The sequence below is a fragment of the Habropoda laboriosa genome, unplaced genomic scaffold (assembly GCF_001263275.1).
Source record: "Habropoda laboriosa isolate 0110345459 unplaced genomic scaffold, ASM126327v1 scaffold336, whole genome shotgun sequence".
NCBI lineage: Eukaryota > Metazoa > Arthropoda > Insecta > Hymenoptera > Apidae > Habropoda > Habropoda laboriosa.
Genome location: NW_017100454.1, coordinates 202,832 through 217,813, shown reverse-complemented (window position 1 = coordinate 217,813; position 14,982 = coordinate 202,832). Strand labels below are relative to the sequence as shown.

The window sequence follows — 14,982 nt, the reverse complement described above, 5'->3', positions numbered from 1 at the left end:
TTATTTATAAAATATTTTTGTCTTTATCTAAAATATAGGAACATAAGAAATTTCCTCCTTATACCAACTCTGCTTTCGTTGATCAGTCGGTGATGATTAATAAAATTTTTACGAAATTTAAGGCAGTACATGCTTGTTCAAAATAAACGTGAATAATTTACAGAGATGTAAAATCAATACATAAAAAAAATTAAGGTTTAAAAATTTCAACAAATCTTAAATTATTTACTGTTACTTATTTTAGTGAAATATGGCATCTTTCATTTTGATTCAACTTTTTCTTTTAAGATTTTATGCGGTGGTTCAATCGTTTAATTTAACTGTAAAACTGCTCACGCTTGTTCAAAGAAGATATTAACCTATCTGTTAAAAAAAAGATAATTAAAAAAGAAAGATTGTTAATAATGTGCGTAATAAGCAAAACCGTAGATTGGTCAGAAAAGAGAAATTATAGTTTAAATGTCTCGTGGTTCGTGAGGGGCAGGAAGTCGTTGCCAAGATGGCTCGACACCCCAAATCTCACGAGCATATTCAGCAATCGTTCGATCTGATGAAAATTTCCCCGAAGAAGCTATATTATGAATCGCCATTTCCACCCATTTTTTTTCATCCTGGAACAGAAAAATAACAAATGGAAGATAATGACGGCAGAAATATAAAACTCACTAAAAAAAAGAAAAGTAAGAAAGCTTCATATATCTTTTATACTTGAACATATCTTTTATAAGTTTTAATATGAGCGTACCTGATAAACTTTACCGACGTAATCTTGCATTTTAATGTAACTCTCATAATCAGCAAATAGGTAAAATCTGTCCCAATTCATCAAAACATTGGCGATATCTTTAAACTCGTCTGGATTATTGGGGCTGAAGAAGCCACCCTGAATCTGATCGATACATTGTTTTAACTCTGGGATCCTGTTATAGTAATCGTGAGCATTGTATCCCTTCCTCTGCAATTCTTCTACTTCCTCGACTGTCATACCAAAAATGAATATATTATCTTTGCCCATTTCTTCAGCCATTTCTACGTTAGCACCGTCCAATGTACCAATTGTCAAGGCTCCGTTTAACTAAATTAATTTGAAGTACAATACTCATTACTAATCGTAAATTAAATTGAATGACTTAAATTGAATGACTTTTTTCTTTACTTACCATAAACTTCATGTTCCCTGTACCGGAAGCCTCAGTACCAGCAGTAGAAATTTGTTCACTCAGATCTGCAGCTGGAATAATCTTTTCTGCTAATGTGACTCGATAATTCTCTAAGAAAATGAATTTCAATTTGTCGCCGACAATTGGGTCGTTGTTTATGACGTTTCCTACGCTGCAGATCAGCTTTATAATTTTTTTGGCTAAATGATAACCGGGAGCAGCTTTGCCTCCGATCATCACCGTTCGTGAAACGAATGGCGCGGATGGATTTTTCTTTATTCTGTTGTACAATGTGATCACATGTAGACAATTCAAGAGTTGTCTCTTATATTCGTGAATTCGCTTTACCTATTTTATAAAATCACATATTATTAATGTAATTGTAAGCAATACACATCTAATTAATCTGATGTAATCACCTGAATATCAAAGATGGAGGCAGGATTCACTTTAACGCCATAGTCTTTCTCAAGTATTTGCGCCACTTTTAATTTATTTTCTTGTTTCACTTTCATAATGCTACGTTGAAAGACTGGATCTGTAGCCCATTGCTTCAATTGAACAAGTTGCTCTAGATGCACCGTCCAGTCGCTGCCAATTTTCTAAATAAAAATGAATAACAATAATGATATTAAATCAACGATTATTGTATAAAAATCTAAATTCATAATAATGGTACTCACTTCTTCAATGATATCTGAGAGATTCGGGTTACACAAGAGAAGCCATCTTCTTGGTGTAATACCGTTGGTCTTATTTTGGAATTTCTCAGGTGTTAACTCATAAAAGTCTTTGAATCTAAAATAATAACATTAGAAAACTATTGATAACAGTACCACGTATTAAAGAAGCGGCTAGCGATAAAAATTTCCAGTTTTAAAAACACCTACATGCCATTCTTTAAGATTTCTGAATGTATTGCAGCTACACCATTGATAGCATGGCTACCAACAATAGAAAGATGGGCCATGTTAATTCTCTTTTCCCCTTCTTCCTCAACCAGAGACATACGACGAAGACGATCTAAGTCTCCAGGCCATTTGGCAGAAATTACTTGCAAATGAAGGAAGTTTATGTGATAAATGATCTGTAAATGTCTAGGAAGAATGCTTTCTAGCATGCTTGTTGGCCATCGTTCCAAAGCCTCTGGAAGCACTGTATGATTGGTGTAGGCACAGGTTTTCGTCGTGATGTCCCATGCTTTTTCCCAAGGAAGTCCTTCGACGTCAATAAGGATTCTCATTAATTCAGGAATGGCTAACGAAGGATGAGTGTCGTTTAGTTGGATAGCGACTTTCTCAGGGAATAAATCGAAATCTGTCCTATGATGTTCCTTTGAGCCAAATTTGCTGGACTTATACCTGTGAATAATATAAATGTTAAATGAACATAATTGCTACGTGTCTTCATCTTGTAATTTTACGAACAAAATCAATATGTAACAACCTGCGTATGATATCTTGAAGAGTGGCCGCCACCATGAAGTATTCTTGCTTTAATCGCAATTCCTTACCCTCGAAGAAGTTATCGTTGGGATACAGTACTCTGGAGATGTTCTCTGCCAAATTGCGGTCGATCACAGCCTGGATGTAGTCACCATCGTTGACTGAACATAATTTTTTCTCAATAGTCTGCTTTGATTCATAATATATAAAATATAATACAAGATTGCTTACAGAATTTTAAATTAAATTCTATAGGTGATTTAGCAGACCATAGTCTAAGAGTGTTAACAACATTATTCTTGTATCCAGGAACTGGATTATCATAAGGCATTGCAAATATAACCTACACAAAAAATAATGTATTTAAATATTTTCTTTATTAACAATTTATTCTGTAAATTTATTTAATCTATACCAACCTGGGTGTTCACCCACTTCTTTCCTTCAGGAGTATCTATAACTTGCCCATAGAAGTTCACTGGAAGCATGAATTCTGGCCTAGCCTTCTCCCATGGGTTTCCATATCTCAACCAGTCATCTGGTTCCTCCACCTGTTCTCCATTCTTTATCTTCTGTGTGAAAATACCATATTCATATCGAATACCATATCCATAAGCAGCCAGGCCAAGTGTAGCCATGCTATCCAGAAAACAGGCTGCCAGTCTTCCTAAACCTCCATTTCCAAGGCCAGCATCTTCTTCAAGTTCTTCAAGTTCTTCAATGTCCAAGCCCATCTATGGAAAGAATCAAATTATGAACGATGATAAAAATGTAATTCTTTACATTTACATCAGTATATTTATTTTAAAATTAACCTGGTACATGGCCTCATCACAAGCACCCTGGATGCCCAAATTAATCATGGTGTTCTGGAGGGTCCTTCCCATGTAATATTCCAGGGAAAGATAATAAACTCTCTAAAAAACAAAACATGAATATATGTTAGAGAATATAGGAAGTAGATTAGGATAAATTGTTTTAATTGTGCAATAATTTCCAAGGGTGAAAAACAATTTATTTTAAGGATGACATATTCAATCATAAAAATGTTATCTCCTGTAGGCGTGTTGAATATTTTTCAACGAAACGTTGAACCCGTAAAAAACATTGAACTGTGATTCGATGGAGTATAAAAATGATCAACCTTGTATCGTATTGTGTCTTTAGAGCTTCCATTACGAAATCGATTAACGTGAATCTCGCGTTACGCGGCGATTGGTCTGCATATAAAATTAAATTCAGCCATCCTTTTGAAATGAGAGGAGAGAGAAAGACGAAACCACTTGAAATTCATTTTTATTGCGGTCAATGACGTCTATCTCGAAATTTCTTTTGATTCTGCCACGTGTTCGAGGATCTTGTTTATTTATAGATGGCTGAGAACGCTTCGAAAAAATTCGATATTTTGCTTTATGATACAAGTTGTACGCTTATTCATAAACAAAAAGACATATATTTTTTTGTCAGTTTCATTACACTTTTTTATATTTCTAAAAAATTTTGTAACTCCCAAAAAAATGTCTTAAAAATATTAAATTGAGACGGGGGCTCGCACTTCTCGGTAATATTATCCAATATTCTTGCTTATTTTGACTGCAATTGATAAACCTATCTCGTTACGTACAGTCTAAAGATGCTTTGCCTTCGGGACATATTAGGCAGTTCTCTTTCGGTATTATTCGAGTCATAAGCGTTTAAAAATGAGCGAACAGAGTATTCATTTTCGGCACCTAATCCTTTTTTTATGTTCGAAAGAAGAAAAATGTTGAAGAAATGAGAAAAAAAATTTGTGATATGTATGGTGAGGATGCTGTTAACAATAGTAGAGATTTCAATGTGGAAAAGAAAAAGCGAAGTGGCAGGCCAACAGAGATCGACGATGATGAAATTGCAAATTGTATTGAACAAAATCGAAGGTACACAACTAGAGAGATTGCAAACATATGAAATATTTTGCAAAAATTAGTTTCCTTGCATTCGAAAAAGCTTGGAATGACGAATAAGTACGACGTTTGGGTCCCGCATGGGCTAATGGAAAAGAATTTGCTCGACCGCATTTCGATTTGCGATTCATTGCTAAAGCGGTACAAAGATCACCCTTTTTTTTTTTAAATAACTTATCACTGGTGATGAAGAACGGATTGTTTTTGATAATATAAAACGGAGTAAACATTGGTCTAAGCCAGGACACAAACCACTAACAACGTCCAAGGCAAAATGCATATATCTGAATTTTTTAATGAAAAAACACAAGAATTTTATGAAGAAGGAATATTTGAGTTACCAAACAGATGGGAAAAGGTCACACAACAAAATGGTACATATCTCGTTGATTAGGCAAGTCTGATATTAAAATAACAAAACTTTATATTCTTGTGAAGAAACACGAACGAACTTTTTACTCAACCTAATAGAATGATTTTTTACTACTGTACAATATTTTTTCTATTAATAAAAATATTCATTATCGGTTCACTATCTACAATTAGCTGCTTAATTGCGATTTTTTCAGGAAGTTTACAATAAATTATGCGGCTCAGACAGCATGGTTCTTGAAAGCGCTTGAGAAATATGATGGAACCTCGTCCAAAATTCAACCCGGTAGAGAACGTGTTAAACGTGACTAATGTACTTTTAATAGCCGTGTCACGTGATCTGTGTTGTCGAAACAATTTCCACAATTAAGTGTTAGAAGCTTTTTGCAACGAAATGATGTTTGTGACGCTTTATTAATTCATTTTTATTAACTTTACCAATAATATGAAACACACTACAATTTGTATTTTTGTTTATTAACTAATTTGTTCATTTTATATATTACAAATGCTAAAATAATATAACCTACGATTTCTAAGCAAGGTTCTGGAAATCTGTACTTGCGCAGAAGTGCATGTAAGTACTTAAGTAACTATGCCCCCTGATCTATCTATACTATAGCTATTTTATTCCTGTCCGCCCACTCTTGCAAGTTTATGGCTGTAGGTCACTTCCTAGTCCTGACTTATCCTTCTGTGATCTCATCCCTAGTTGCCTTTAATCCCAGCAAGCTTCCCTTTGCGCAATTCTGACCCTCTACTTTTGTATCCCTTCATCAAATCTGATTCCCTTTCCCTGCTTTAGGTTAGCATTGCCTGAAGTTTATACGTCTTGTCCCTTAGGGTATTTCAGAGGCTTTTTCTCCCCTTGCTTCGAACGAGTTTCGTAAAACGTCCTAACCTAACTTTTATTGTGATATTTCTATCTTTACTTCTTCCCGCTATTCGCCACTTCTCAAATTCTCAACTTCCTTATTGTCGTGCCCAGCTTTCTCTTCGTTTTCTTCTCTCTGCTTACATAACTATTTAAATATATACGAAAAGCACAGTTGTCCAAAGAAATAGTTCCAACAAAATGTATTTATGTATGTATGATATTTAAAATTGACCAAACGTTGTTAACAATTATATTCTTCTTTTTTAAATAAAAATATGGTAATTATCATCGTGCATTTGATAGATTATTTGCAGCAAATATTAGATAATTAGTGCATAATAAGTAAAGTTCAAAAGCTCATGACTAACGTAGTAGCCGATCAACATACACAATAACACCGCGCAAAATTCACAAACAATTATTAATAATCCAATCGATGCAATTGGAATTGTTTCAATAGCGACGGTGTTATCGTCGACGTTGACATTGCTCGGAAAAGAATGAAAACCATTTGGCTCGGGATCTCAGGGTGAGGTGAACGTAAGGCCAAACGAAAATAGATGCTGCAACGTGTTGCATCTTGCATTTCGAAGGTTCATTGCAATATAGTGCCTCTATCGATATAAATAGTATAAACATGAACGCCGCAAAAATTTTCCTGAAAATTGCATTTTATTCCAAAACTCCATTTTCTTATCATGGAATGTGAGTTTTTTTTACAACAAGTAAACAATTTTTTTTTCGTTCGTTTATCTCGATCTAATCACGTCCAATATTTATGTTATAGTAATTTAAAGGTAAGCATTCATTGATAACCATTGTCCTGGTACGCTGATTTATTTATCAGGATAATTGCAACGAGTTAAAATCACGCACACTTGTATTTGGAACTAGCCAGAAGTCATTGACCGACGAGTCGTGTCGACAATGAAGACATCTCGTTATCAAACAGACGATGAATCGAGAATTTGCTGCCTCTTAAGCTCAAATTCACCTTATTCGTTATTCGTTAGTAAATACATTTCGCTTAGTAGATTGAGATAACAGATTAGATCTCTACATAAACATTTGAAATTCTTCTTTCAATATTACCGAAGGTATTTAAAAAGGTTATTAACTACTAATATCACAGAAATACATACATAAGTCTAATGTATAGATACGTATATTATACAATTAGTATTATATTTATATTATATACCATCTCATTAAAAAACAAACTATAGTATCACAGTACAATATGAAGCGTCATATATGTACACACAGTGTCTCGATAAATATGAAGTAATTATGGATATTATACTTACCGGCAATCGTTAAGCGAGGGTATATAGACCTAGTTTATTATTTCAATTGTAATTCGCATGCATAAAGTGTTTCATATAATACGTGAATTAAAAATGAATAATTTATTGACGTTAAATGACCCACAAGTAAAAACGTATTTGTAAGGACATACTTTTGGGTCCTTCTCATAATAGTATTGCTGAGTGCGTATCCATCTAGAGACCAGGTTGTCCTTGACGCTGTGTGCCAAGGCGGAGAAATAATCCCTACTTGTGGCTACATTACGATCCTTCACCAGAGTGTAATGAAGGTGTCTGTTGAAAGTTTTCTTGAAATTCGCCACATTTTCCACGTCAACGATTCCGCGCACAGAGATCTGCTTCCTTTTCTCGTGATCCGCTTCTGAGGCTGACATTTCTCTTTGTTTATATTTCTCCTGCTCCTTACAATTTAACGCCTATCAGTCCAAAACTACTTTATCAACAATTTATCGTATTACACAAGATCAATTGCGTGCAGGAGCACTTAAGGTTTAATTCAAGTTTCTAAGGATTTAACGTTTTTCTTTTTCGTGAAATTTATTATGATTAAACTGATTGGTGACAGCGGCGCTGGACCAAGTTCTAGATGCGTTCACTCACAGGCAACGGTACGCTACGAGCGTGGTACAAGATTTCTGTTACGAATTTGGAAAATTGTTAAGTACGATGACCGGTTTTCACGCTACATGCACGAACATCGGTGCCACGGATAAACCCGCACGCGTACACTACCCAGAGACGAATAACACGCGTATCTCTGGCAGACTTGGAGGTGGTCACCTTGTACGAAGGTCACGCAGGCGCATTGTATACTTTTTTTAGTCACATGATTGGAAACGGTTATACCGATTGGGTAACGAAAAATTAAATGTACTTTCCCGCCATCTAGAGTGAGGTTTCGAAACTGTGTTACTCCGACAGAGTACTAATTGATCATGAGCGAAGATTTAATAACCGTTTTATCACATTTGGAAAATGTTACGCAATGAAGTGATACCCGATTATTTTAGAAAGGATGGTTTATTATGAAAGGATAAAAAGGAAAGACTACATAATTCAGTGTCTTATTTAATATAATTTATTTATAAATTAATCGTGCAGATGCAGATGCAATAATGAAAACGTCAATAAGCGATACGCGTATTACAATTTGCATTCTGAAAAAGATTTTTCTTCCATCTCTGTTCATCTTCCTTGCATTTCTTTTCCATCGTAGTCAGTTCTTTTGCGGACGTCATATTTTAAAGTAGAGTGACGATGCTACCTGACAGAATTTCACTCGGGATTATCAAATCGTGTCATCGTAAGGAATCATGCGAATGAACCTTTATGCTTCGATACATCGATCAACGATGTAACACGATCGAAAAAAGTTCAAATGGATTCTCAGGTATCAGCGTCGATTTACTTAGAACGATATTATTAATAAAAACTCGCAATTCAGCCAACCACTTTCCATCGTAATGTTTAACCATATAGTTTACACTTAATAATGTGATAGCGATAATTGTATTATTCGAAGAAAAGAATCTTCGAAAACGCCGAGGAAAAAACAGACGGCGCTATTTCTTTACTCTCATACACTCACGTACACACCCACTCTCGTTCGTCATTTTTACGGTTCCTTTTTAAGAATCATTAATGAGCGATGATACAGATGATCGATACACAAAGATTGATATGCGGACCCACTAACGAAGTTAACCAATCTGATTTTCGAAAAACTCATTTATTATATCGTCTGTCTGTTGGAGTTGTATTGCTATCAAAACAGTGTTTTTTTTTTGTACCAAGGGAAAGTAGACGATTTTAACAGTACGCAATCATTAAGCATAAGCGAGGTATACAATAAGTTGTTGCATTTTTATTGCACTGAAAAAATAGAACACGCATAAATCATTCCGAAAGATATAACTTGTCGGTAAATATACTCAAAAAAATCATTATCGATAAAGCTGCGTATTAAATGTTAACTACGTTGATAAAACAGATTTTTGTATCAATAAGGACGTTATATAATTGGCTATAAATTCAAACTCGCAAAAGCTTGCAAAACTATCAATACAAAATCGATTGTGCAACAAATTTTAGACTTTCCACTAAACTTACAATCGCATGTGCATATGCTCCATCTTATAATTTTGTTCACCGATCAACAATGTAGTCTACACCAAAACAAACTGTTCTAACAGAATTTTGAAGATATAAAAATTATTTTATTTTTTAAGCAACAAATTTTTAAATCCAATACAAATCAATCAATTCTTAATTCTTTATACAGTTTAACTTAAAAATTGCTTGTAAATTTCTGTGTGTAAACTTCATAGAAACTTGAAATCTTAAATATATTAAATATCAAACGACTTTTAATTAAATAGTACCTATACACTAACATCCATAGCGTAATTTAAAAAATAATTCAAGATAAATGTGCAACGTTCACAATACCGTTAACAATCAATAACAAACTTCTAAATTTCTCTCTCTCTGCAGTCTTACCCTTTTTCTTTCTTACACACACATACACACACGCACAACACTCTCCCTCTTCATACAAAACAGATTTTGTAAGGCAACTAATTAAGAAGTTAAGCACTTTCAATGACCATGTTAGATTGTTACTGTTAACAATTAACCTTCTCCTTGCTCATTTTTCTTTTCTAATGGAATATTCAGTGTTAGCAAAAAGAGCGAGAGGGTTTTGTTCAGGCAACTAATAAAATAGCATTTACAATTATATAAATCTTATTTCAATGTTAACGTGTTTTATATGAACTTTAGAAGAATATTTTAAAGTTTAAAAAAGGCAAAATCAATTTTTATTTCAGGAATCTAGTACTTTCTTAATTATTTTTTACAGTTAAAATATAAAAAAAGAACAATTTATATTTACATACTACTGAAGGAAAATGAATGCATTATATTGAAAAGAAATTCAGGAAACTAAGCTAAACTCATATACAAAAGTAAAAAAACAACGAAAAAATATATATCTCACAGAAATTTTTGTTCAAAGTGAAGATTGAAGTGAATTTCAGATCAGTTTCCATTGACAAACTTATTCAGAATTTAGAAAACCAAAAAAAATGTATTGCAACCAAGAAAAAACGTTTTAACCATTTCTTATTAAGCCATTTATATTATTTCATTCTCAACATATGAACATACTAGTCTTATAATATCATCGTCACACATTTAACGCGTCCACAAATCGGGTGTAATGTGAAAGGTTAAAACAGTTTTCAAGCAAATCAATTTTTCGTGTAACAAATTATTGTTATCAATGTCATTTCTATATATTTCTATAAAAAATGAATTTCCTTATGCTTGCATTTTGTACACGTTTTTTTTTGTAACATTCAATTAGGAAAAAAATGAAAAGTATAAGTTGAAAAGCAAAACGTTAAAAACTAGAAAAAGAAAAAGAAAAAGAAGTACAGCACCCCTTGCCAGCTTTCTGCTAGAGAAATTGGGATAACTGCTATTGTGGTGGACACAAATAGCGAGTGGTAATTTTAATGGGGCCGCATATCATTCTATGCCCGAAGAATAAAGATCGGTTCAGACTGGTGTGGGAGAGTGCGAGGAAAAAACAAAAAAAGGGAAGAAAAACCGGGAAACCCTAAGAGACACACGCATTGTACCGTTCATGGTTTTGCATAGTACACCAAAGGGTTCTATCGCCTCTCCTACCGCAACAAATTAACATAATCGCTAAATGTTACTTCTTTCCATTTATTTCGATTAACAGGGACACCGTGCAGATCCGGAAAAGGAAAACTCGCGTTACGACATCGTCGGACACTGAAATCCAACCACTGAGCTCTCTTGAAAACGTTAAGAAAAGACACACTCATATCCTTTTATTACCTTGTGATCTTTTCTCCTTATATTACCTTGTGATCTATTATTGTTGTCTTTTTATGTTTTTTTTAATTCGATTTTTATTCACGTTTTCCCCTTTTCGTTCTTTTAGGTTAATTTTATTTTTTCCCTTCTTTCTCTCTTTATATATATATATATATATATATTTTTTTTTGTTTATACTACTACTACTACTACTACTACTACTACTACTACTACTACTACTACTACTACTACTACTACTACTACTACTACTACTACTACTACTACTACTACTACTACTACTACTACTACTACTACTACTACTACTACTACTACTACTACTACTACTACTACTACTACTACTACTACTACTACTACTACTACTACTACTACTACTACTACTACTACTACTACTACTACTACTACTACTACTACTACTACTACTACTACTACTACTACTACTACTACTACTACTACTACTACTACTACTACTACTACTACTACTACTACTACTACTACTACTACTACTACTACTACTACTACTACTACTACTACTACTACTACTACTACTACTACTACTACTACTACTACTACTACTACTACTACTACTACTACTACTACTACTACTACTACTACTACTACTACTACTACTACTACTACTACTACTACTACTACTACTACTACTACTACTACTACTACTACTACTACTACTACTACTACTACTACTACTACTACTACTACTACTACTACTACTACTACTACTACTACTACTACTACTACTACTACTACTACTACTACTACTACTACTACTACTACTACTACTACTACTACTACTACTCCACTCAAAACTCCGTTGTTCGGCATACGCAACCCCCGAAAAAAGTCGCAGCGAAAGTCGTTGTCCAAAAAAAGAACGGTAAGTCCCGAATTGAGAGAGCCGACGACTTACTTGAGACGCAAAAGAGAGTTTTCTTCTTCTTCTTCTTCTTCTCTTCTACTACTTCTTCTTCTTTCTTTTTTTCTTTAATTTTCTCGTTTTAATCTTTTCAATTATTGGAACGAGCCAAAGCAACAAAAATAAGTTAACCCAGTTTTTCTCGGATGATTCTGATTTTAACATTTGTTGATTATCTGTACGAGACGATATAGATATACGAGATGTTCGCAATGTCGCGACTTTTTATACGTATACACTGTGACACATATTCGATGTGTGCGATCTTGGTTGTTGTCCAAAGTAGTACGCGATTCCGGAAGAGAGCAAAACCGTGTATATATATATCGACGTACATATATATATATATATATACATACATATATATATATACATACATACATACACACTTATGTTTTCATCGTTTTATTTTTTTTTCCTTTGCCGCTGGCGTTACTACACATTTCGTCTTTTCTCTGCGGTTTACTTTCCTCTGTATTGTTCTGCGTTTTCTCGCGAAGTATTTTTCTCTCGCCATCATTTACCATTTTTAACCGTATTGATTTCTTTGTTGTTTTTTTTTTTTGGATTTTTTTAAATTATCTTTTCAACTTTCTTTGACGAGTGTTCACTGTTTTTTCCTCTCTCGCTCTCTTTCATTCCTGCGTGGATTCCACAACTGTCCGACAAACTCGCTTAAGTTTCTCTTGCCCCCGCGTGGTGGTATGCTTTTATGTTTATTCCTCCTTTGTTGGCTCTTTTTTGCCGAACGGTATCGCAGCTTTTACTCTGAAACAACAATTTAAAGATGAATGTACCTCTAAAACAGATCAGACTCATTTGTCAATTTATTTAGTGTATGAAAGAACTGAATCATTCTCTCCCTATTGCCTTGTACACTGAGAACTAATTCAAGATATTACTTTAATGGGCTCTGCATCGAACACGATACATAATTGCCAGTTACATCGGAGGGAGCTATCGGTAACATACACACTCTATATTCGTTGTGAAGCTGCGTTAATATTTTATGCAATAAATGGCTGCTTGTATGAGGCACATATGCTACCTTCAAACTGGAATACCCACAGCATGATCATACAATCGTACACAGGGGTATATACAATAGTATTTTCGATAGAAGTATTCAACTGCGGCTATACTATTCCAGTCGGAATGATTCACACACTTTCTGTGAAATAATTCAGTAACATAGGCTTCCTTGGGATCAAAATTTTCTTTCTTCACGTTTAAGAATGTAGAACATCATTATTTCTTCAATTAACTAAACTTACTTAGCAGTGAGCTCGTTAATCTTGCCTTGCATCAGGGCTACGTTTTGATCGATTTGTGCCTTGTTTGTCTCGTAGACCTTAGGTAGCGTGAACAGAGCGACAACTCCTGTAAAAAGAATAATGGAATGTAGAAAACTGTTTTACACTATCGTCTACATTGAATTATTATCAACTCCAAATATGACGAGGGCTATGACGTTGATTAACAAGAACAATGAACTCATTGTACTTAGACACGTTGTTAAATTACGAATTTGGGCGCTTGACGCTGAATGCCTCGTCGAGACGTCAGTCCTATTAATATTTCTGTAGATAAATATACCTACAACTATTTCCTGCCACAGGACACACAGTGGTTGACTAAGAGTGTCTCGATTCAACACAATCTGAACTTGTTTAATGAAAACACTTGATACCGGTCAGATACTTGATGTGTTATTTACCGATTATTATTAGAGTCATTCCATTGAACCAAGAACCCACATGGGTCAAACTCCAGAGCAGGACACCGAATTTCAAAGAGTCGACGAAGTCCTCGACCAGGAAGAGCCTGCGGAGTTCCCTGACCGCCGCGTTCACGTGTGCCACAGCAACGTCTGCTACTTCGTGCACTTTTTCCGCGGGCAATGTCAGGTCCATCTCCAAAACGTTTCTGAAAATACGAACAACGTTGTAATTCTTTTTGAACTTTCTATTCATCCTAATGTAAGATTTTTATTTTAATTTATAAAATTGTTTACCATAATAATGTGAGATCTAATTCCACTCCAATTTTAAGAAAACTTCTATAATGTGAGATCTAATTCCACTCCAATTTTAAGAAAACTTCTATAATATGAAATCTATATCTGAGATCTGAGATCTGACGTTTTATGTATATAATATTTCTTTGTCTTTGGGGTAACAAACTGTTCACAACTTTTACCAATGAAATAAGAATACTTACTTGAAGGGATGTCCATCGGAAGTCTTCTGGATAGCTTGAAGGACGGTATTGTGGATCCTAATGACGATTGTGCCGGCGAGGACGAGGAGAGACAAGTAAGCGAAGACGCTAATCAGGCTGAAGTACACTAACGACAGAAGCACTCCAAGTATGCACCCGAAAACGGGGCCAGTCTTCTTTGGATCGCGCCAGTAGGCCACTACAAACAACAAAAAGGAACTTATTAAAAAAAATCTCCAACAATTCTAATCACCACACTTTCATCATACAATTTGTTGCAATATCAGTTTTCAAATTCTTACTAAATATATGCAAATCATATTATCATATCCAGAGCCATTTCTAGGAAACATATAGGGTGATGTGTATACAGGGTGACCCTTAAATTATTTCCATTCTCAAAGATTCATTAACATCATTAGACCTTTTTCGGAGTAATATTTTTCACAGAAATTCATTGTTATAACAGAAACTCCAGAAATATTGGCATATATTTTCAGATTCTGAAAATAGAACGAAGAAACTTTCAATTTTGAATATTGTTTTACGACCACGTGCTCCAACCATATGTTAACTGAATTGTACGGCAACTGAGAAGCGATTTTTTCCATAAAAATAGGGGGAAGACTCACCAGGACCTCTGTCTGGGAGCTCCTTTACGGGCGCCCTTTGACTATTCCTTTGCACCATTCTCAACGAACAAACTAGTCTGGGAGAGATCGAAACGGAGGAGAGCTGAACAGGAACTGCCACCGCTTTCCGTGGCTTCGCTTGCACATGGAGCTCCACGCACCTCGTGCGATATTACACGGAGAGATACGTGTGCACGGAATCGA

General features: G+C 34.6%; 2 protein-coding genes across 2 annotated transcripts in view; both read right to left on the bottom strand.

The window, feature by feature from the left end:
• Positions 1-6: 6 nt before the first annotated feature.
• LOC108575939 (glycogen phosphorylase) lies at positions 7-7,499 on the bottom strand. Its single transcript, XM_017938881.1, has 11 exons — positions 7,257-7,499; positions 3,421-3,522; positions 3,025-3,339; positions 2,837-2,948; positions 2,607-2,766; positions 2,051-2,521; positions 1,844-1,958; positions 1,580-1,762; positions 1,161-1,508; positions 746-1,075; positions 7-611 (listed from the first exon to the last, which is right to left on the bottom strand). Exons 1-11 carry the CDS (start codon positions 7,497-7,499, stop codon positions 456-458), a joined length of 2,535 nt encoding a protein of 844 aa, XP_017794370.1. The 3' UTR covers positions 7-455.
• Positions 7,500-12,345: 4,846 nt separating this feature from the next.
• The window catches only part of LOC108575940 (reticulon-1-like), a 24,673-nt gene continuing 22,036 nt past the window's right edge, over positions 12,346-14,982 (bottom strand). Inside the window, exons 3-6 of the mRNA XM_017938882.1 lie at positions 14,147-14,345; positions 13,644-13,852; positions 13,201-13,306; positions 12,346-12,694 (exon numbers count right to left, since the gene is read on the bottom strand). Coding sequence (XP_017794371.1) covers positions 12,643-12,694; positions 13,201-13,306; positions 13,644-13,852; positions 14,147-14,345 — 566 coding nt within the window. The 3' untranslated portion in view covers positions 12,346-12,642. The remainder of the gene's footprint in view (positions 12,695-13,200; positions 13,307-13,643; positions 13,853-14,146; positions 14,346-14,982) is intronic.